General features: G+C 45.3%; 4 protein-coding genes across 4 annotated transcripts in view; 2 read left to right on the forward strand and 2 right to left on the reverse strand.

Moving 5' to 3' along the window:
- LOC115669845 (uncharacterized TPR repeat-containing protein At1g05150-like) overlaps positions 1–6,910 on the reverse strand; it is a 51,860-nt gene extending 44,950 nt beyond the window's left edge. The window contains exon 1 of the mRNA XM_030590988.2: positions 6,907–6,910. The gene's annotated coding sequence lies outside the window, so the exon portion shown is untranslated. The remainder of the gene's footprint in view (positions 1–6,906) is intronic.
- Positions 5,163–7,327, forward strand: LOC115669252 (aldehyde oxidase GLOX-like). Its single transcript, XM_030590512.2, has one exon. It carries the CDS (start codon positions 5,333–5,335, stop codon positions 7,016–7,018), a length of 1,686 nt encoding a protein of 561 aa, XP_030446372.2. The 5' UTR covers positions 5,163–5,332; the 3' UTR covers positions 7,019–7,327.
- An 11,609-nt stretch (positions 7,328–18,936) lies between these two features.
- On the reverse strand, positions 18,937–20,131 carry LOC115669045 (histone H3.3). The gene is made up of 4 exons (XM_030590373.2): positions 19,999–20,131; positions 19,756–19,864; positions 19,419–19,586; positions 18,937–19,318 (listed from the first exon to the last, which is right to left on the reverse strand). Exons 2-4 carry the CDS (start codon positions 19,825–19,827, stop codon positions 19,148–19,150), a joined length of 411 nt encoding a protein of 136 aa, XP_030446233.1. The 5' UTR covers positions 19,828–19,864; positions 19,999–20,131; the 3' UTR covers positions 18,937–19,147.
- A 1,177-nt stretch (positions 20,132–21,308) lies between these two features.
- LOC115669035 (F-box protein At4g00893-like) lies at positions 21,309–22,448 on the forward strand. The gene has a single exon (XM_030590364.2). It carries the CDS (start codon positions 21,309–21,311, stop codon positions 22,446–22,448), a length of 1,140 nt encoding a protein of 379 aa, XP_030446224.2.
- The last annotated feature ends 813 nt before the right edge of the window (positions 22,449–23,261 follow it).

Genomic DNA, 23,261 nt, shown 5'->3' on the forward strand with positions numbered 1-23,261 from the left:
ATGGGGTGGGGGTTACTAGCCAATACCCAAGATCCCATGCAACCTCATTTTTCTTTTTTCCAACATAGAACCGATTTATCCTTTTAAAAACAATCAATAAAATGACTCATCATACAATAATATTCTTTCATCTTCAATTTCGACATCCAAAGAGCCTCAGGTGTCGAGTCCCGACCGAAGCGCACCCGGCGCACACCTACTAGGAATATAGCTGGCAAATCTCAATCGTCGTCGGACGACGACCGCAATGTCCAATCGAGGTTGCTGTCTCACTAAGAATTTTCTAGCTCGTGGCGCGGGGTGCTCGAGCCCTTCTTTATCCAAGGCCTACCCGCACGTTCTGGTTCCCTGTACGAGAATGCTAAAAGGGCCAAAGAGCCACGTGATGACGACTGACGACGGTCGGCAATGTATCCAATAGCGCTATCTTGTCCTGTGGTTCTTGCTGACAGTTGTACTACCTCGCAGTCAATAGGCACGAACAGGGGAATAATGCCTTATCGTTCACGTGCGCTATGGGAACCCGAGCATCTCGTTCTCCTCCTCTTTTGGCCAAGACAAAAGCGCACATTCGACCTCTCCAAATTCCCCCAACCCCCGAGTTTGCCGTGTATTTTTCTGCAGAGGAGAATACAGGAATAGTAGTAAGTCCTGCGCTTCTATGGGTCATACATGTCTGCATTTATGCCTTGTGTATCGAAACCGATAACGCAAAAGGAGTACAAAAGAAGAAAAGAATGAGAGAGAGGGAGAGAGATGCTTTCGCCAAGGAATGAACAGAATCTGCCAATCTGGTGAGCGCGTTCTCTCTCTCTCTCTCTCTTTACAATTTGTCAGGAGAGAGAGAGGCACCGAAAGGAGGCGGAGAGAATTGAATGGAACCAGCCTTTGCTTTGCTCAACACAGCTCTAAAGAATATACTTCCCACCCACCCCCATTTTTCTTCTTGGGCAAGTCTTCCAGCTCTGCTTTGGAAAAAGAGAGTGACTACTTTTTGTGATGATCGACAAGAAACGGGCGTAGTCGATAACAGCAGAGAGTTTGGCGAACAACAAAAGTCATGGACATCTAATATCGACTTGTAATTCGTGGGTGTCGCTAGATAATAGGAGACCGCGAAGTTATTTTATTCATGTGAATTTTGTAACCTCCATTTGTAACCGTTGAGCCACACCGTATTCTTTGTAAACTCCCGGTCAATCAACGAAAAACCTTTTATCTTTCGATTCCCGTACTTTTGGTTGTAGTTTCGGATATTCAATCGTCGATTAAATTCTGGCGTGTATTTTAGTTGTAGTTTTCGGATCTTCATCGTGGATTAAGTTCGTATCTTCATGTCATCGCACTTAGGGGTTTGCAAAAGGAACCGTCCGAATCGGACTGGTCGGTTCTGGACGGTTCCCAGGCGTACCGGTCCGGTTCTCAATTCCCAAAAAATGGAATCAACGATTTTCGATCTGGTTCCACGGGTAGAACCGTTCACCTAAACTGAATCAATATATATTAATTTCTTACAAATTTGTTAAAATTGAGCCCTACCCTTCACATTGTTCACAACAAAAAATCACAACCAGAGGTATGAAGGCGAAAATAGAGGTACTTGTCCTCGATGGAGTCGCTCTCTCACAAATCCTAATCTCAGTCAAGGGTGGCACAAAGGAGATTGATAAAATGTTAAAATGGTGTTTCAGCCTTTGAGACTGTTAAAATGTTGTTTTAACCTTTGATTGCTGGCCACCGGTTCCATTGGTCCACTCGGGAACCAAACCAGCCGGTCTGGTCCAATCTAGTTTCCGGTTCCACAGGTTCTCGGTTGTTTGGTGGGAATCAAATTGCCCGGGAATCGATCACCCCTAATCGCACTTTACTGTTGATTAAATTCCATTAAAGCTTTTTATGTCATTAGATTTCATCATTGATTAAATTCCGTTGAAATATATTTCTTCCTTGCACGCCGTTGATACGACTTATGTCCGGAATCATTACAAAACCCATCTCCTCTTTAAAAAAATTCAAAAAAGAATTTTGATGAAAGATATTTCGTTGTTGATTAAATTCCGGCGAAACAACTATCGTAGATGTCTAATGTGAGAAAAAAGTACATCGTAGGTGATATGCATTGTTGACCCTGGTGAAGGACTGGCGGTGGCCCCTTCCTGGTCCCAATTACATCCCCTTGATTAGAGAATGGATGCTCCATGAATTACGAGGGTTCGGCCCACAACTCAAGATTAGAATTGAGGAAACGAAAGCCGGCCGATCTGGGTGACCCGAGACACACGTTAAAAGGTCCTGGATCTCACCCCTTTTACTTCCCCGGTGGCCTCGGCGATAAGCGTGCTCGTCTTTCTTTCGAATTTTCCTTGACGCCGCTCGTTGTGTAATGACCCAATTTGAAGAGGGAAGGAAGTGGTTGCCGTGACCAGAAGGCCTAAATAAGGAGCGGCTCCTAGCAAGCTTCTAAAATGTCAAATAGGGCAGGAATGAACTGAGCTATATATCAAATAGGGAGAGAACGATTCTGAGATATATATGTGAAAATTGAAATTAAATCACTAAGGCGCCTTTTGACGTAACCACAATACTTAGTGTGCTCATGTGGGAGCACTCTCAAGATGGGTGACCTCCTAAGAAGGTGGCCAAACGGACAAAACGGTACAGCGAGGCTCGATATGAGACGGGCCAAAGCGGACAATGTCTCAGTGAGTTAATCCGGGCATCACACCTTGACGAACTGGAAATTTCACACAAATGACCAGAACCGTCGAGAAAAAATCGTAGGTCACACGCACCACAGCTCTAAAGTACGCCCTGCGAATTCGACAATATACGAGACTTATATACTGGAGCAACGTCCGGACATGGACGATGCGTGGTCGGAGATATATTAGATGCCAGAAACTATCCCACCGAGGCTTTGATGTCATCGCCGGTTGCCCCCCACTTGGCCTCCCACCGACACCATACTCATCCACGCCGACACGACTTCCAATCTAGCTAATGTGGGATACCCAAGACTTACCTATCGACGCAATCCGCTCGGACGCAATGTCTACGCCGGATGCGAAAGGGGTGTCGATGTGTTGGATAGCAGAAAAAAAAAAAGGAAAACCCGTGTGGGGCTCTCGCAGCACATGACGCGGAAACAGGGTAAAGCGAGACAAAAGAAAAATGATTGACTTCGCCCAGCGGGGGGCAAGACAACATATGCTTTCCCACACGGCACAGACATCGAACCAGCGTAGAGAGAGCGACATTATTTTAATCCAAAGAGCCGAAGGAAAGTGATGTCCCCCCCCCCGGTGGAAAGAGGGAGACCATCTTTTTTATTTCGGCAGCCTACGAAGAACAGATTCTGAAGTTTAATTCCAAAAACACAAAGCGTCAACTTTAAGTCGAGTGATAATTCTTGCTTCAATTTTTTTTATCTTATAAAAAATTATCAACTTTTTACTTAAATCCTAAACGTGGCCCATCCTGACTTAGAACCATTGATTATCCAACTTGATTATTCCACCTTAGCAATAAATTCACGTGATTTGCCGACTGGATTTAAAGCAATTTTCATTGTCTTCTTCTCTGAGCCACAGCTTGAAGAATAACAGTGAAACTGTTCATCTCCTTCACTTCACCGGTTAGTAAAAAAGATCTCCAAATTAAATTTCTCTGGTCAGACTTCGACATTTTGTCGTAATTTGAAGTTGTAGACTACTGCCCATCGACAGACGTCATGGATGAGATCCGCCAAGCTCACGACCATAACCTTTTTTTCTCAAACAAAGGTGACCTCAAATAGAAAATCAACAGGGGGTCAAATTTGGGATAATGGTGAAATTTTATGATTTTTTATGAGATAAAAAAAATTAGGGCTAGAATTGTCACTCAACATAAAGTTAATATTTTTTTATGGGAAAAAAAAGTTGGTTCCGACTGGGGACCACTGGGGACTACACGACAAGCAGAGAGCCGGCGGGACGAGATGGACGGACAGCATTTACTCCTTGACCGGTCTTCGCAGGACAACATTACCTCACCGACGTTCCAGTAAGATGTTAGTAGAGAGAAGAAAGAGAAGAAGAAGAAGAAGAAGAAAAGCCTGGGAAGAAAAGGGGGCGATGGATGGAGATATGATTCGAGATCGGCCATTGTTTCTTTGCTTAAAGCCCCTTTCGAGCTCGTGCCCTCACCTTGTAAAATGGCTTTTGACGCATTTTAATCTTACACGTGGGAATAGATTCGTTCCTCGCCCTCTCTTCCTTTCTTTTCTTTCTTTCCCCGTCTCGGTAATGGCGTTCTCGTCCGGAACTTTTCGACTACCCGACTTGTCCCCGTCGCCTGATGCGATAGTTTTCCATTTCGAGCAATCAGATCGACGGAGTTCTAATTCGTGACGGCACTGATCTTTCCTTGTGCTATTTGTCAATGGGTATTGCGAGATGTCAATGTCTATATGGGATGAGATCTTCTGCTCTGATGGGCCGTCTCCATTCGGTTTCTTACCGGTCCAAATCATTTATCCGTATATGTGAATGTAGTCTCGAAACTTATGACTCGCCTATCGGACAGTCGAGATTTGTCGAGCCATTAACAGAGACAGTCGAGCACGTGATCAAGGATCCTTTCCCGAATGAGCCCTTTTTCGAGAATTCAAATTAGCCCTGAAAGTAATTAAAGAGCTCTAATTAAACCTAACCAGCACGAAATTAGCCAGATGAATCATTCACATCAATTTGTCCTAATGTGGGAATAGGAATTGCGTTTTGCACCAAATAGATCCAGCTCGAGATTGATTGCTCGAGACGCAGGAGGGAATTTGAGGGCATTAACTCTGTGGGCGGTTGCGACTATTCAATTTCGAAGAAGTGGGATCCTCCCAAAGTTATTAATTTCTCGAACCACTGCCCTTATGTCTAATCGTTAATGGTACCCAAAAATTTCGTATCATGACTCACGACCAACCTTGTCATACCATGTGCGTCATAAAGTCGAAATCACCCACCAACATAAATAATTACCTTCGATCGTGTGGTCTCTGATGCTTCGGAGCACATTAGCAGATAACCCCGTCGCTTTACTTAGGATTAAATCGAGCATTTATATGAGGATGAAGTAGTTTCGTGTTGTAATTTATTGAGAGAATTCCTATTTCAAATTCGAAAAAATCGCAAAGCAGGGTAGCTGTTGAATAAAATTGCGTTAGGATCTAGGAAATTTTCTGGTGAGCGAAGTCTATTTATTCTCCATCACTTTCTCCTACGCGTTTCATCTTTCGAAGTGATTTATAACGATTCCTCAGCACGAGACCCCCGAATCCCAAGACCAAAAACACCCCATGCAAACCAAGATGACGTCGCTCTCTTCCCCTCGCGCTTCGAGCCTCCGCTTGATCTTGTGCTGCTTCTTCCTGTTCTTGGCCGCTCAGCCGCCACCGCCGAGGGCCTTCGCCGCCGCTGCGCGGTGGCAGCTGCTGCAGAGCAACATCGGCATCGTGGCCATGCACATGCAGCTCCTCCACAACGACCGGGTGGTCATCTTCGACCGCACCGACTTCGGCAAGTCCAACCTCTCCCTCCCCGACGGCCACTGCCGCCACGACCCCACGGAGACCGCCGTCGTCGACGACTGCACCGCGCACTCCGTCGAGTACGACGTCGCCTCCAACGCCTTCCGCCCCCTCATGGTCCAGACCGACGTCTGGTGCTCCTCCGGCGCCGCCACGGTCGACGGCAGCCTCGTCCAGACCGGTGGCTACCGCGACGGCGAGCGGCAGGTCCGGATCTTCGTCCCGTGCTCGGACGGCAGTTGCGACTGGCGGGAGATCGCGAACGGTCTGGGAGCGCGCCGCTGGTACGCGACCAACCAGATCCTCCCCGACGGCCGCCAGATCGTCATCGGCGGCCGGCGGCAGTTCAACTACGAGTTCTACCCGAAGAGCGGCAGAGCTCCGAACGTCTATAGCCTGCCGTTTCTGGTCGAGACCAACGACCGGGGCATCGAGAACAATCTCTACCCGTTCGTCCACCTCAACGTCGACGGCAACCTATTCATCTTCGCGAACAACCGCGCGATATTGTTTGATTACGTGAACAACAAGGTGGTCAGGACGTACCCGACAATGCCCGGCGGCGACCCGAGATGTTACCCGAGCACGGGTTCCTCTGTGTTGCTTCCGCTGAAGACTACCGCGCAGTCCGCGAAAAATGTCGTAGCTGAAGTGTTGGTCTGTGGCGGAGCTCCGAAGGGAGCTTTCACGCAGGCGATGGGTGGGAAATTTCTGGGAGCGCTGAACACCTGCGGGCGGATCCGAATAACCGACCCGAACCCGCAATGGGCCATGGAGACGATGCCCCAGGCTCGGACCATGGGCGACATGGTAATGCTGCCGAACGGTGACGTCCTGATCATCAACGGCGTGGCGGCGGGGACTGCCGGGTGGGAGTACGGCCGCAACCCCGTCCTCAAACCGGTCATCTACCGGCCCGACGCACCAGCAGGTGGGCGCTTCGCGCTCCAGGACCCATCTGGGATCCCACGGGCGTACCACTCCACGGCGGTGCTGCTGCGCGATGGGCGGGTGCTCGTCGGTGGGAGCAACCCCCACAATTACTACAACTTCACCGGAGTGATCTTCCCAACCGAGCTCCGGCTCGAGGCCTTCCGGCCGCCGTACCTGGACCCGGAGCGTTCAGGCTCGCGCCCGCAGATAATCTTTCCGAGCTCTCAAGCCAAGATCAGGTACTCACAGAGCTTCGTGGTCCGGTTCACGGTGGCGGGGAACGTCTCCACGGACGCGGTGTCGGTGACAATGGTGGCGCCGCCGTTCACCACGCACTCCTTCTCGATGAACCAGCGGTTGCTGGTGATCGGCGGCGGTAAGGTCGCCAATGTCGGGAGTTCGGCTTTCACGGCGGACGCGGTGGCCCCGGGTTCCCGCAATTTGGCTCCGGCGGGCTATTACATGCTGTTCGTGGTTCATCAGGGGGTTCCGAGCGAGGGCATTTGGGTCCAGATACAGTAATTACTCGTGTGGGGGATTGAATTTTCCTTGATTTTAACACATGGTGCGTAAATAATTCTATTTTTTTCGATATAATTTTTTCTTTCTCCCAAAGGAAAATGGATGGCGTCATAAAGTGAGTGGCATTCTAAGGTTTCCCATGGAAGCTTATGGACAGATTGCTTCAGCAATTTTTTCTCTTTATTTTTTCGTGCGGTCATACTTATATAATTTTTCATACGGTCATATCATATTAATGTATTTAAAGGATACTACAGTAAAGTCCTTATTATATTAATAAAGATCTTGTCATTGGTGTTGTCTTTTCGATATTGCATCTACCACTAAAAAAAATGAGCTCATCTTATTGATGGCTATTTTATTGACTGTACTCGTACATTTTAGCCATTTTGGTAACACAAAAAATTGTGTCGAAAATAGAAATTAGTGAAAGAAACGAGAGGAAAAGACGTGCATGTCTAAATATGTTAGAAAGAACTTTGAAGATCGAAATTTGATTTGAAAAATCGATCTAAATTGTTGTAGGATGAGGGGGGATTTAAATTTAAATTTAAATTGTTGAAGAGTTGAGATATAAATTTAAGTCCGAAATATGTGGGGATTTGAAGAGATTTCCTTGTCGTTATTCAGATTTTCTTTTAACTTACTTTTGTAATGAAATTTCACAATTTTCTTTTTGACACAATGAAATTTCATAATTCATTCGATAATAGTTACAAATAAAACTTTTGGTAAATATTTAAGATTGAAAACTATCATCTTCTTGGTTTTTTCTTTTTTGCTAATAAATTAAACCAGCTCAAAAGAGTAGGCACTACTGCTAGACACATATGCATTTTAGGAAAATGGTAAATGTATACACAACAAGAATAAAATAATAAGTAAGATAAACGAATTATTGTACCAAATGAATTCGATTTTAATAGGGTATATGATGAGGAAGGTTTGAATGTAAATTCCGATCACATGTGAGACTTGGGGCCCATTTGGTTCAACTTTGCAAATGAGACTTTAGGGAATGCAAATACCTTCAGGTTAAAACCCTTGAGGAAATGCAAATGGCGTTTGATAAAAAATCATTTGTGAAGCTACTTTAGCCCCAGTAGTGTTTGGCAAATTTTTTTTGCAAAAGGCTTTGGGAATTTTCTTTTTTATTAAAAAAAACTTACCCTACCCTTCGCCGGAGCCGGCGAGCTAGATCTGGCGCTGTCGTTCGAGGTCGGGCAACCCCCGGCGAACCAGATCTGCCACCGGTGACAGTCCCGAGGCCGGGCGACCCGCCTGGAGTCGCGCGACCTCGACGACCGTCGCCTGAGGTCGCGCGACCTCACCGACCCTATCCGGTGTCAATCACCCTCGTCGACTACCCTCGCGCAAAAGATAAACAGTAATAAGAGGGGCAAAACCGAAATAAGCCAGAATAAGTTAAGGTAGCATTCCCAATGTTGGTTTTCAGCCGAAAGCCCATTGGGAATGCTTGCCAAACGGTTTAGCATTTTCCCAAGGGGCTTTCGAGGCCGAAAGCCCATTTCTAAAGCTGAACCAAACACCCCCTTAATGTTGCTTGAATCAACAAAAATGTTTTTTTTTTTTCAAAATTTTCCGAAATTAAAATGATATCTTAAATTCGGCCTTTTTTTTAAAAAGAATTTCGCTTACATTTCATCGTAAATTAATATGCATTTGAAAATACCTTACTACCTGGAAAGCACGTCTCCACGACATGATAATATTTACCAAAATTTTCAAACTAAACATATAACTCGGATAAAGTGTGAATGAGAGTGGCTTCATCGTCTTCATCCGACACCCTCCACCTATTTTTTTATCATTTTTACCAGGAAAAATCACTTGATCAGGGGAAAAATGAAAAAAAAAAACCTTCATTAAATAGTAACAATACGTTTTGACCAAAAAAAAAATGCAGTAACAAAACGCAATCTATATTCCATTTCCGTAATTTCTACAATTCCTAAGAATTTAGCTAACCTTCGAAGAGAACTATGTTGGGCCACTAAATGGACGTATCTTGTTCTTTTTTCAGTAGAAATTTGCGTGTAACTTTAGTGTAATTACCACTCCTTCCTAAAGTGGGGCGACACACTTCGTTTTCACGTTAAGAGGCAGCCATTTCCCTCTCTATTAAGCTATCCAGCTGTCTTTCAAAAATGAAAGGATTAACACCATTGAATATTCAGAATTTGCGCTCTCAAAACACATTTACCTTAAATTAATTTTTCGTCCCACAAAAAATCCCCAACCGCTATCCTATAAGACATTTCCCCAGACATCGCGTCGTGGGATACCGGGTTCGGATTTTTCGGCGGGACGAAAACTAGTTTGAGGTAAAATGCATCGTGGGGGTCATCAATTTAGGGACTGTTTGCAAGACAGAAATTAGTTTGGGGCAAATGTGTAATAGGTAGACCTGTTAAACGGGTGTGTAGGATCGGGTTTGGCTCGGATCGAAAATGGTCCGACCTAAATAGACCCATTTAACCCGTTTTGATCCATTTTCATGTAATGCAAATCTAATGACCCATGCACGACTGATTCATATTGCTAAAATACTTACACATTTAACTCAATTTAGGAAAATCCATACCTAAACTAAGATGAGAGTGCGGAGTGAGCGAGCGCAAGAATGAGTGAAGGCGAAAGAGATTAGTTGAGTTTAAATAAGTTGCAAACCGATTTATTACCCATTTACGACCCATTTAATACCCATATTATCATTAAACTCATTTATTGATATATAAGTTAATAAATTGATTTTTGACTCATTTTGGCAGGTATAATCATGGGATATCGACTTTGGATATCCTAACGGTATTAACCCGGTAAGGAGACGGGAGATATATGCGAAGGAAAATAGATGTTTTACGACGCACGACGAAGCTCAATCAATGAAGCGAGAGAGAGCGAGAGAGAGAGCGAGCGAGCAAGAATTGTAATGTCTTTTCGCGTTAACTTCATTGCGTGGACAACTCGTGCAAGACTCGTTTCCAAACAGGTGTTTGTGTACGTACGTAATGTCTCGAATCGAGATTAGACGTGAAGTTTCCGCTGTCTATTCGATATTTGGTTCTTGTCCGAAAAAAGCCGAAAAACAGACGAGCAAGAGTCACTCTCCTAGCCAACTTCACCCTGAAAAAAACACAAAGGTCGTAATCAAGAATCCTTTACGCAACTTTCGAACTCCTCTTCTCATTTATTTATTTTTGCATGCTTTTTTCGACTCACGGTCCGCACGACATCCACACATAATCAACTAATATGTCCAAAAATCACGTTCGTTTTCTAAACCCATGCTCTTTTTTTTCCCCTCTTCCGATTGGTTGATCATGACATGATTAATCGCTTATTTATTGATTAGTCATTTCGTATGGTCTCTACATTAATGTATTTTGTTCTTGCCAGCTGTTCCCATTGGATCGACGTGATTGATTTTCCATTCATTCGCTTTCGGGATTTGGCTTTTGTTTTGTAGTGATGCAAGCTTTTTGCTGTTTCGATTTTTTTGCCGCGAAAGTTTATGTAGTTCTTCGTATATCATTTTGAGTAATGAATACTACTTTCTTTCAATCCAAAAAAAAACAAAAACCATTCGCTTTCCTCGCCTGAATCCGAGACGAAAGCCATGACCAGACCCGTATACGCAAGTTCCCATGACTCGAATCGACGGAAATTCGATACAATCTCTCGTGGGTACCATGCAGTCCGTTCCGATCATTCGGTCATGGAAGGAAACGGAAGCAACGAAGCGGAGGACCGCCAGCTTCTGCGTCCGTCCATTTCGACTCTTCATCTACCGTTCACTGGGATCACCTTTTAAATAAAAACGTACCATCGGAATGCATGGTTTTATCACGTAACGTGCGACATCGGAACTGCCGCCGTCGGTGCCACTCAATCAGCAAAATCTCCTCTTTCAATGTGTCGTTAGATAATCGATCGATCACTTGGTTTTCTGTATCGGGAAATGTCGGGTTCAGGACGCTTTCGGATCTTTCTTCTTCTTCGTACATGAATGAGCAGGATTTTGCAATCTCCAAACTCGAGGACCGATCACATCACATGTCTATAAAGACGGGAAGGTAAAACGAGTCCCAAAAGGACTACACGGATAGGGAGAATCGGCCTAGAACGGGAACAAAAGTACGAGTTAAAAAGCTTTAGCAGTAGGGGGATGTCTGCATATGCTGCTGCTGTGTTTGCTCTTCATGTGAACGACACGACATTCCCCTCCTGGTCCCACCAAAACAACGGCGCTATCAATCCTCGGAAATTACTTATTGTTAATGATAATTGGATTATGCACGACGAGCGTAGCTAAGCGCTTGCGTCAAGTAATCAAGGCTCCGTTTATTTCGCGAAAAATAATTTAGAAATAATTACTTGTATGGCTCGAAATAATCAGTCGATACGAAACGCTTGATTATCGACAGCAATTTTAGTCTAATTATTTTCGCGAACGATCGAAGTATTATTCGTTAATCCATAGCTATCATTTTCGGGAAAGTATTTTCTGAATCATTAATTTTCTGCTAAATTAACGCAACTCAAATCTTCGTGATAAAGAATATTTTCTATAGAAACCTGTTTCAAGGAAAATAGTTTGTTTTCATTTGTTATTGCCATAAAGGGAAGTTGTCTTCCCCCAATCTAAGGTTGTGTTTTATAATTCGTGGAAAACGTTTTCTAGTCATCCGCTCACTTGAAAGTCAGAAAGCAATATCCCGAAAATAATTTTTCCTTCAAACAAACGGAATCTAAATGATTTTATGAGAATCAAAACATTGTCAGTATAGTATGCTCATCAAGACCCATTATTAACAAGAATTTTGTTAAAAGTATTTCGACCGCACACTGTTAAGCAACCAATCAAGAAAAGTTAACGGCGCTCGGTGCACTATCTCTCTCGTTGCATTACATGCGATCAATGTCAAGAGAATCGAATCATTACCGTCGCTGCTGGTGGCAAGATAACGTGGAGTGGCTCTGCTTACAATGATGATTCAACGAAAAGTATTTTCATTAAATATAAATTGTTGTCGCTAATGAAAACATTTTTCATTGGCTAATTATTTCGAGCAATTACGATCATTTTCTTATAATTGACACGAGATTTGGATCTGTGCGCATACTGTGGGCGGAGGGGATGGCGTTTAGCGGTGGTCACGGGATGCTGTGTTGCACAGTTGCTATGCAAAAGAGTTCACGGGCTTCAAGTTGGCGATTTGCCTCTGTCAATCTTGCATTCTGGTCCCTCTTGGATGGCTGTTTGGATCTTTAGGGGATGTGAACAAGAGAGGTCTTTTGAGCCAAGCAAAATACGGTCCCCCGAAAACGAAGACCCGATTAACATCGTCGCGGTCCGAACCCAAATTCGGGTTGCCAAAAATGGACCACGAAATGGACGTTAGGAAGGCGGATCTCAATCGTTGCCGGAACGAATCCAATCGACCCGATAATGACTTAGCCTCCATGTTTGAACGTAGACACCGAGATAGTCCTACCCAATTGGACGCTCGAAAACGTTCTCACGATCGAAAGCCGGCGCCCGTACCGAACCCGACCTCAATTCCAAACACCAACCCACGAATCCCGAGCTCTTATAGGGTTCGATCGGGTCGAGAAATCAATGACACTGGCCCCATAATCAATCTTAACACTTCCAAACTGTCAAACCACGGGAAGGGAACGAATGAGAAAGTGGAGACCGGCATGGTCAGGGGATATTTGGTGGGATTCGATGCTTTATCCAAAACAGTAACTGGTGCCCGTGATCGGAATCATGGGGAAGGCAGGAGCCTAGGCACGGGGGCCTGTTCACGTTGCTAGACTGCCACTAGCCCCTAAAATTTATGTACCCAGACGATCAATCAATGTTTGGACTCTTGTTGGGGAGGCCTGATCAGCTACTGAATCTTCTTCGGGTCAAAAGGACAAGGGAGCAGCTAGTGAATGAACCAACACAAACAACAATAGTACGGTATGGATGCCAAAAGGAACGTCGTCGGGTCGGGCCGGGCCGGGTCGATATCGTGTCGAACTTGAGCTCTACTGGCCTGCTCGGTGTTCGACTTGAGCTCGATTGAGTATCAAATTTCCGGCTTGAGCTCGACTTGCATAGAAAGTCGAATGTAGTTTTTAAACATTCGTTTGCCCTGTCCATGCAATAACTAAATATTTATGCAAAAATAAAAATAGCAGAAGCTCGACCAGCTCGCGAGTTTGTCGAGTTGAGGATTCCTATTTTAACAAGTTCAAGAAAAAAAATTAAGCGAATCGATCTAGATCTCGAGCTCGACTTGATAAGATACTCGAGTAGCATGAATTCGAACTCGAAATTAAACAAATTGATTGCAAGTAATCACCGAAATCAAGTCCAACTACTCGCCGAGTATTTCTAGTTTGGACAGTGCTACATTCAATCTTATGATTTGTATTATCCGCTGGACAAATCCCAATGCCTGGCAGGAAAACAAGTTTCGCATAACATCTTATTATGGATGTTGACAAAGGAGAAATGACACTTTTTTTTTTTTATTTGAGCTAAAAAAGGATGAGAATTCAGGATCGGTGTCAGTGACTCCTGTTACCTTAGGAGTTCCATATCCTAAGATAATGTTCGATTTAAATCAGAGCTTCTGCTCATTTTGAGTGAGCTCGTTACCCTCCCCTATCAAGGCGCTAGTGAGAGAAGAGTCGGGCTTATCCTATGATATGCCGAGACTAAACCTATGTTGCAGACGAACCAAGAATTCCTGAGGCCAAGAAGCAAATGGTTTTAAGAGGAGTAAACCACACATCATTAGGCCTATCACCGCGGTGATTACAGCAGAGAAACTGCTCCAACAGGGCAATAACAATAGCGAAAAGCATTTTCATTTGTACGGGAAGATAAAAGGATTGATTGAAATGTTCCATCCAAATCTTAGATAATCCTGCCTCCACCGTCACTAACTATATTTTTGTGGATATACGTATTCATTTGACAAACTAAATTTTGAAAAAAATGAGGATCATTATCGTGAAACCGAGTCAAAGTTCCTCATGAGTTAGCTTGGCCTCGACTGCATGATTGTTCGAGATCGGCTCATTCGTGAATGAGAATGATAATTTAGGCCACTCAGATTAGAGATTGACAAAAAAAAAAAAGAGCCTCAACTGTAAATTTGATAGTCATTACTTGAAATTAACGCACCTGACAAGTCGAGCTACTGCCTGTACCTAGCACACTGTTTGTTTTGAACACTTCTCCTTTCTATCAGATTCAATGGTTAAGTTCAAAAGTTAATTAGCAAATGAGTTAGGTACGGTACAAGAATTGGGAGGTGAATATCACAAAGAGAAGGTAGAATGGATCAAACTTATTGCAACTTTGTTTTATGGAAATTATTACTTCATTGGAATCAAAGGAAAGGACAACAACTAGTACAGAGAAAGGTCAAGTTTAGGAGAGGATTGAGGGGAACTGAAGTAGAGAGGCTAGAAGCAGCAACCGCATTAGCAAGTTTGTGGGTCGTGACATTACAATGCAAGTTGAAAAAGGATAATCAGAGTCCGATGTTAGAAACCGATTGGGATTAGAAGGGCTCTGATTGACATCTTGGGACAACATTGAGACAGTCTCCTCTTGAAATCAGACCAGTGGCTTCTGAGTCTTAAGGCATGATGAACCGCAAGTTGGAGAGCAAGAGCTGCGGCTTCCTTGGCATAAGAGTTCCTGAGAGCAGCATCCAAAAAGCTAAGTAACGACACTCGTATTGGGGCTTGGAGGAGGATAGGCACCACACGGACTGCGGAATTCGATAGGTCAGGATGTTCCCTGGAGGGGTCTTTGAGACCAAGCATGTAAATATTCAGTATAAGTATTCTGAATTGAGCATGTAAGTTCTTGCGGAGAGGCTGAGGTGTTGTTGTGGAGAATAGAGTTCCTGTTCATCCAGATAGTTTCACAAGTAACAGCACAGTTCTTGATGAAGAGATTTTGGGAGTCCTGGGGAACATTAAAGAGGGTAGACAGGGTCAAGGATGTGAATGAGCCAATATTTTATGTCCAGCTGGAGAAAAGGGTCAGGTTGAGGAGGCCAACTAGAGTTTCTCCACATAATTTGGGCTATGGAACACTCAAAGAGAATGGGATGAAGTGATTCAAAAGAGTTGCTACGAACTAGGCGATTTGGGTTGAGGACAGAAACTCTAGTGGATGAGACTTTCTGATCCCAAGCTTTTCTCCAAAAGAGAAGTTTGTGTCCTGCTTGGATTTTTAGTTTCCAGATGATTTTCTTAAGTTCCAAAATGTGAGGAGAATTAGAAGGGAAACGGTGAGACTAATCTGGCAGATATCCAGATTGAATGAGAGCCTGATCTAGAGTTGACCCAAATAAGACAATCTGGTGAGGAGCACGAGGGAAGAGGGACTGAGTGTGAGCAGTTAAAAGTGATCGGAAAGGAAGTCACTAACTATGAGTTCACCGGGAGAAACGGGCGAAGGAGACGCACAAATGGGTTTGTAGGATGGTAGAAACAGAATCCATGGGTCGTGGCCAGATCCTTATGTTGCGGCCATCACCGACTTGGCAGCAGACACCTTTGTGTAGGAGATGTCTAGAATCAACAATACCGTTCCAAGCCCGGGATCCTCTCTTGAGAGAAGGGGAGGAAAGAAGGTCGAGACTCCGAGGATATTTTGATTTGAAGATTGGGATCCCAATCTTATCCTCATTTTGTGGAAGAGACCAGCCTAGTTCAACAATAAGAGCTCTATTGAAGTATCGGAATCTGCGAATTCCTAGCCCTCCAAGGCTTTTAGGAGTACACAATGTACCCAAAATTTAAAACATAGACCTTTGCTGCCTGAATTAGTAACACCCCACCAGAATCCGAGAGCAATGGAATCTAGACTGGAAGTGACTGGCGTGGGAAGGACAGTGGAAGACATGGTGTAAGACGATGGAATTGAGCACAGGACAATATCGTGTGGGTTTCCATCCAGCATAAGAAAGAGTGATAGCTTTCCAAGAAGCAAGCTAGTTCATGATTTTTTCCGCGACTGAAGTAAGTACTTGGATTTCCTTTGATAATAGAATAGTGGATTACCAAGGTAGGTAGCTGTGATGGGAAGATGAGCTTGTTGCAAAGTAGATTCGCAAATGGGGGAGGTACACCTTCGCTTAAGAGATGCTAGATTTCTCAAAGTTTGACTTTCTCGCCAGACCAAGAAGAGCAGATATCAAGACATTTCATCACAGCTTCAGCATTCCTTCTTGATGCTTTACAAAAATTGATTAAGTTGTCAGCATAAAGAAGGTGAGAGATAGGAGGACAAGTTCTGGCGGGATTGATGCCGTGAATGTTTTTTGATTATTCCTCACGGAAAAGCAACGAGAGAGGACCTCCGAGCATAGGACAATTAGAAGGGGGACAACAGATCACCTTGCCTAAGGCATCAGGAAGGCGCGAAGGAACTAGAGGGCCTGCCATTGATGAGCAAAGAGAACGCAACAATGGAGATGCGCTGGCGATTGAGGTTGCAAACTTTGGTGTTGAACACCAGAGGATGTGGAGCAGAAAGGGCCATCCAACTCAGTCAAAAGCTTTCTCCATTTCAAGTTTGATGGCCATAGAGTGGGGTTTTTTTCCTTTGGAACTTGCCATGTAGGAGGTGATTTCTTAGCCTAAGATGACATTATGTGTAATCTGTCTACCCTTGATGATAGCTAATTGCCAAGGAGAGATAAGTCTAGGGAGGAAGATTGTGTCTGTCAGTAATAATCTTGTAGATGAGTTCACAGATGACACCTCAGAGGCCAATGGGGTGATGGTGGCTTAAGAGATGATGAGGGCAACGAAGGTGGAGTCCATGTCTTTTCACATGTAACTTGTTCCGAAGAAATGCCGAATAGCTTCAACTGCATCAGGGCCGACTGTACTCCAATAATGCTTGAAGAGTAGCACAGGCATAACATCTGGACCCGGAGATTTGGTTGAACAAATTCTCCAGAGTGTAATCATAGATTTCCCCAGTGGATGGAATTATTTCGCCGAAAATGAGTTTTACCCAAACAGTGAAAAATCTTTCACTAAAAGTTAGATCTTTGATTTATATGATGAAGGGGATTCTACGGTGATTTTGGATAGGAACTCACTCGGAATTACAGTATAGCTAATTAAAAATAAAAGACTGAAAATGGTAAACGATCAAGGAAAATGAAAGAACAATAATATTTGATAAACTAACGTCGGAGATGTGTGTTGGCGATGACCTTCCATGATTACACCCCACCACTTATATAACCCAATAATTACAACTATACTCCCGAGATTTCAGGCATCCTATTTGCACAACAATCTCATCCACAAATAGTTACGACTTCCACGGACATTGGGCTACTCGACCGTCACTTGATCCTTGCCTTTGATCGATATGCTTACTCTCGTGCTCTCCTCTTGCTTCCAACACATCGCCAAATTTTAAGATGGCTAACCCCATTATTTACTCCATCGACGAGTTTCATTAAACTCCTCTCAGCCGCTTGTCAATGCCTACTCCACATAGCTGTTGATGACTATTTCATAGATATCAATATCCACGCTATATAATTATCGATTGTTCAATGACTAGTCTTGCTTGCACAACTAACCCAAATTCTTTGGTGCATACAGAATACAAGACACTCGCATTCTCAGCATCATAGAAAGAGCAGCTACCTAGTTGGCTAGCATCGAAGCAGGAGCCTCCCCCGAGGCCCTATCGGACATCAATAGCATTGGACTTGTGAGTATTCAGACTATAATAATTCCGATAAGCAAGTCACTCACTTTTGGCAGGGGGAGATCCAATATTATACCAGCATCTCTTTCGGTTCAATATATCACTTCGTTAATCGTATTGAGCTAATCAGAGCACCTAGACAACAGGAAATTCGTTTCGATCCGATCCATTATTGGAGTCAAATAAAAACCAAGGATATTTCAGTGACCTGGCACTACAAAGACTATCCGAGAGCATTAGCAGAGGGCGCCGAGCATTGAGTCAAATGTTCCGAACTTTGACCTCGTTTCTTTCTTCATATTGTAAAGCGGACCAAAGCCCCCTTTTTTGCTTCTTCTATTGACAAATCAAAGGCGGAAGTCTTCAAAAATGGCACCGGACCATAATCTTTACTTATTCAAATGAAAGGTCAGGCTCAGCAGCCTTCTATAGATCCATTCCAAATTGAGAATTGCCTTCCTCTCCTTTCCTGCCTTTTCTGTCAGATAAGGAGTAAGCAGGTGCGGAGGCTCATAATCCTCTTTAACTATTCCATGACGCAAGCTGGGATAAGGCCCATCAAAATCAGATGGAGAGGAACGGTCACTATAGCGATAGGCATCACCTTATTTGGAAAGGAAAATTGGATTGACATGCCGCACTTACAATTCTTCGAAATTGCATTTCATCGCGTTGGAATATCATGTACAATGGAATCTGGTCCGATACATGCGTGTAATACCTTACCCGAAATGGAGGCTGAGCAATTCGAGGAGATTTCCACGAACCATACTGAAAAGGAACGACATCCCAGAAACAAAGATTTCGTTCCCTAATTGAGCATAATTTTAATTGCTATCAACTTCATCCCCACGGAAGCATACATCCTTTAGAGAGGATGAAAGATTTATAACGGATGTTACAGCAATCGCAATCGTAATCATTCTTAAAAATCTAATCTTTCGTTACTTGATTGATCGTCCCAGAAGTTAAAAATCACCGATGATGCGCTCGAGCAACTGGGTCGAAAGAATCCGGTCAATTCTTGATTGTACTGGTTCAAGAACGGATGGGATTTTTCCATCGTCACCAGAATAACACAAATCCCTCAGATCAACGCAAATCTCAGGCAAACAGGAAAAACCAAAGATCGCGATAAGAGAAAGAGCAACTGCAGAAATTTGATACTACTCAAACCATAACGTTGTTCAACAAATGGCGACGATTGCTTGTCCACTGGTTATAATACGATTGTCAAAGACTACTACGGAAAAGACAAACCAGTAATGCTCGACATCTATGCACAGAAAAACAAAACGAATCACCAAAAGACCCTAGTCATTATACTGTTGTAACGAAGAGCGGCTCTAAGCACGTTCACCACGGATTCGCCTCGCGAGCTGGATATCCTTGGGCATGATGGTGACCCTCTTGGCATGGATGGCGCACAAGTTGGTGTCCTCGAACAGACCCACCAGGTACGCCTCCGCAGCTTCCTGGAGAGCGAGGACGGCATGGCTCTGGAACCTCAAGTCCGTCTGATCACGAATGAAAATTACGGAGGAGAAAAAAGGTCAGAACTTGAACACGGGAATGCGAACAGAACCTTCAATTTCCATCTTCCTCATCATCACATACCTTGAAGTCCTGCGCGATTTCACGGACGAGGCGCTGGAAGGGTAGCTTGCGGATCAGGAGCTCGGTGCTCTTCTGGTACTTCCTGATTTCACGGAGGGCCACCGTCCCCGGGCGGTAACGGTGAGGCTTCTTCACTCCGCCTGTGGTCGGGGCCGATTTCCTCGCAGCCTGAGATTTCCCAATTACGCAACCAAAATCACCACGCGAACAACCAAACCCCCCAATATTCTCACCACGAATCGAAACACTTTCCAATCCAATAACACCGAAAGGAAACAAAGGAATCCACAGCAATCGAACGGCTTTGCAGAAAACCCTAGAGGGAAGAACACGATACCTTGGTGGCGAGCTGCTTCCTGGGAGCTTTCCCACCGGTGGACTTGCGAGCAGTCTGCTTCGTACGGGCCATGCTTGCTTCAGATCAGGTCGAGCAAAAACGACGGAGCCTACCAAACCAACCAACATCATCAGATCCAGAAAAAAAAACGACCGAGGCAAACGATTCGAAGAAGAAGAACCTCAAGAAATCCGACGAATCGATTCGATATCGAGAGAGCGAAACGAGGAGGAGATCGAATACCTCGGGATGCCGGAACGAGAGGGAGAGATCGGAATCGGAGAGGGAGGGGTAGAGGCGCTCGCAGGAATTAGGGTTTCGAATCTGCCTCCCGCGAGACGATGATGGTGACGATGGATGAACGAATGCAGGGAGACGGTTGAATCAGAAGGTATTTATGTAGAGAGAGAAGGTCGGCCGATCCGGGAACGCGGAGGAGAATAACGCCGCCCTGAAGGCACCCGGGTAATCCAACGGCGCACGACGCGGGGAGGCCTGCGGAGCCGTTGGATGGGCTGGGGACGGGGATCGAGGATCGCCAGCGTGGACGGTTTTGTGTTACTTCTGTGCGGGTGCGGCGTGCGGCGGCAGCGAGTTAAAAAAACTAAGGAGCGTGTCATCGCACCGCATGGCATCCCCCCCCCCCGGTTGACTATCTGATGTCTGCCGGTTCTGATACGAGCACGCGTTGACATGTGCAGGGGGGGCGGGTCGGGCCGTGCCGGGTCGGACCGGCCCGAGTCCCGTCGTGCCGTGCCGGGCCAGGCCTCTCGCTGTAGGGCTAAGCATTGGAACCCGATAGGTTCTCGGTTTCTAAAATTTGGACCCGGTGATTATCGGTCCGGTTCCAGCTATGGAATCGAACCACTCGGATTAGACCGATACTTTTTTCTTATTAGCAAGTTAATGATACTCGATCATATTTTATTATGCTTTTGGCATCTTTCCATTGATATTTTCATTGATTAAATATTCAAAACACCAAAGAACGACAGTTCATATTTGCAATTTTGCAGGGAATAGGAACAAAAAAAGGAAAGAGATCACTACCGGTTCCTGGACCCACCCAATAACCGGATCGAGTCAATCCAATCCGATCGGTTCGGTCCGGCTTCGGGACCAAATGGGCCGGTTCCCGATTTCACAAATTAGGAGTTCTTGATTTCAAGGTGAAAATCGATCACCCCTACAGAGAAGCACTATAGTTCCGTGCAATTCGTCGTCTTGCAAGAAATTTTAGTCCTAAGGATTAAGATCTGAATTTTGTAGTTTTAAAAAAAGCAGATAACAGTTATGAATTAAAATTCTATGTCATTCCAAATTTCCATCTCTATCTATTTTTGTTTGGTCGAATCATCTCTATCTATTCAAATCGAGGAAGCTACGGACTCCTACTCTAACTAGGATAAAGAATTCATCAATTTCATCGTCGATCTTTCGCTCTTCTGGTGTCCCTTTAAAAAGCCCTAAGCACATCAAGAGACGATCAAATTTGAGGTCACGTATTATATATCTCCTTAGAAACAAGCGTGGCGATTGATTCCGACGCCAACATGGAAGATCACGTTCCTAATAGCGTGCAAGAAGAAGAACAAGAACAAGAAAAGCCTCCATGGTGTGATCTCTTTCCCGAACTCCTCGATCTGGTGTCGCTGCGCCTCTCGGCCCCGGACTTTTCCTCCTTCCGGCGGGTGTGCGCCTCGTGGCGGTCCGTCACGAACCCCGTCCTCCGGCCCCTGCCCCCCACGGCCGACTTCTTCCGCCGCGGCACGCCAATCCTGGCGACCGTGCACGACGACTTCTGCACTTTCTTCGACCCCATCCACAACGCGGCCCTCCGGGCCGACATCCCCGAGCTCGCCGGGTCGAGGCTACGCGCGGCGGGCGAGGGGGACTGGCTGCTCCTGACCCGGGCCGAGCGGGAAGTGTTCTTCTTCAATGTGTCTGCGCGGGTCATGGTGCGGCTCCCCGGCCTCGACATAATCGGCATTGACGTGGCGTGCTTCTCGGGCCCGCCCGACGCGCCGGGCTGCACCGTGCTCTTGGCAACGCAGGCCCTGCGCGACATCTTCTTCCTCAAGCGAGGCGAGGCGGCATGGACATTCCGCGAGTTTGAACACAAAGGGTCCTACGCCGCAAACTGCACGCCGGTGATGCTCGGTGACTGGTGCTACTTCCTGCGCAGCCAGGGCAACACCGTCGGGTTCAACTACGCGGAGTGGGAGGACATCGGGGATGATGGTTATTATTACCACGACATCTACGCGGACCGGCCGGAACCGCTCCGGAAGTGGCGGCGCGGGCGGATCGACCAGTGTTTCCTGGCGGAGGACGAGGGCGAGCTGTTGGCGGTTTTCTTGGGCTACGGCGAGACCCGGGTGAGCGTTTTCGGTCTCGACCTCAGGTCGAGGACCTGGAGAAAAGTGGATAAGCTGGAGAACAAGATGATGTTCGTGAGCCAAGGGTCGTGCTTGGTGGTCCATGCCAGCGTTAGGGGGACCGGCAACAAGATCTATCTTCCGAAATCGCGGGGCGGCCACGGCATGTTCTACTCGTTCGCGACAAACAAGTTCCACACTTTCCTCGACGACTTCCCGCGGAAACGGTCCGAGCTCATCAAGGAAGTGAAGCCGAGCTGCGCTTGGATTCGAGTCCCGGCCGGAGCTCGAAACATCAAACCGTTTACTTGGTGATCAAGAAATCCCAAGATAGTAATGGCAAATTTATTCGTGCGTTCAACTTCTGTTTTAGGATGCCTAAAAGATTTTTTTGAGTGGGGAATCCTTTCTGGTGTACAGAGTGTTCGACATTTGCTCATGAATTTTACTCAAAACTTGTTGGCTTTGCACTTATCTCTACTTGCTTTGCTTTGTATGGTTCTATGTTAAGAAAAATCAAATTTTATTATTTCAACGTGTGTTACGATTTCGATTTCTATTTCTATTGGATTCTCGATTCACGATTCATGATTTTGAGATATCGATTTATTACTCGTAACTCGATTTACTAGCTACGATGTTAATGATCAGTTCCATCATGTGAAGTGGGTGGTGATCATAGGGTGGGCTAGGGCCAAGCCTTAATCTAGACCTTAAATCGATACCCAAACTCGCCCAATCCTAAAAGTTTTGTCCAAAATTCTTCGGACGGGGCCAGTTTTGGATCGAGCCGATTTGGCTCGAGCGGGCACGTGGGCCGCCGGACCCATGATTATGATCCGAAATTGAGGCTTCCATGCTAAGGCCCATGGGCCACAGCCCAAGGTGACAGAAAAAGGGGACGACCCGATTCATGGCCAACCAGCACTTGAATTCATAAGACGGGTCGACCCGAATGATTACTTGCAGGGCACAGTTGCACTCATTGTTTGTTGCTTCTAAAGTCAAGAATCAAAAGCTGAGCTCAAGGCATCAATATCAATGACTTTATCACGTTAAACGACTCCACCACCACTGAACTTTCCTTCTTTACCCTTTCGGGTTATTGATAAAAAGGTAGAAGGTCCG

This window comes from Syzygium oleosum, unplaced genomic scaffold (genome assembly GCF_021117445.2).
Source record: "Syzygium oleosum isolate NSW1041296 unplaced genomic scaffold, Sole_v2.1 Sole_v2.22, whole genome shotgun sequence".
Classification (NCBI taxonomy): Eukaryota; Viridiplantae; Streptophyta; class Magnoliopsida; order Myrtales; family Myrtaceae; genus Syzygium; species Syzygium oleosum.

Bases quoted from the DNA above. Each gene is read 5' to 3' on its own strand.
- LOC115669045 (XM_030590373.2), bottom strand. From the start codon at position 19,827: ATGGCCCGTACGAAGCAGACTGCTCGCAAGTCCACCGGTGGGAAAGCT. The intron at 19,587-19,755 runs GTATCGTGTTCT...GGGAAATCTCAG, and splicing joins GGAAGCAGCTCGCCACCAAG to GCTGCGAGGAAATCGGCCCC. The intron at 19,319-19,418 runs GTATGTGATGAT...ATTCGTGATCAG, and splicing joins AAATCGCGCAGGACTTCAAG to ACGGACTTGAGGTTCCAGAG.
- LOC115669252 (XM_030590512.2), top strand. From the start codon at position 5,333: ATGCAAACCAAGATGACGTCGCTCTCTTCCCCTCGCGCTTCGAGCCTC.
- LOC115669035 (XM_030590364.2), top strand. From the start codon at position 21,309: ATGGAAGATCACGTTCCTAATAGCGTGCAAGAAGAAGAACAAGAACAA.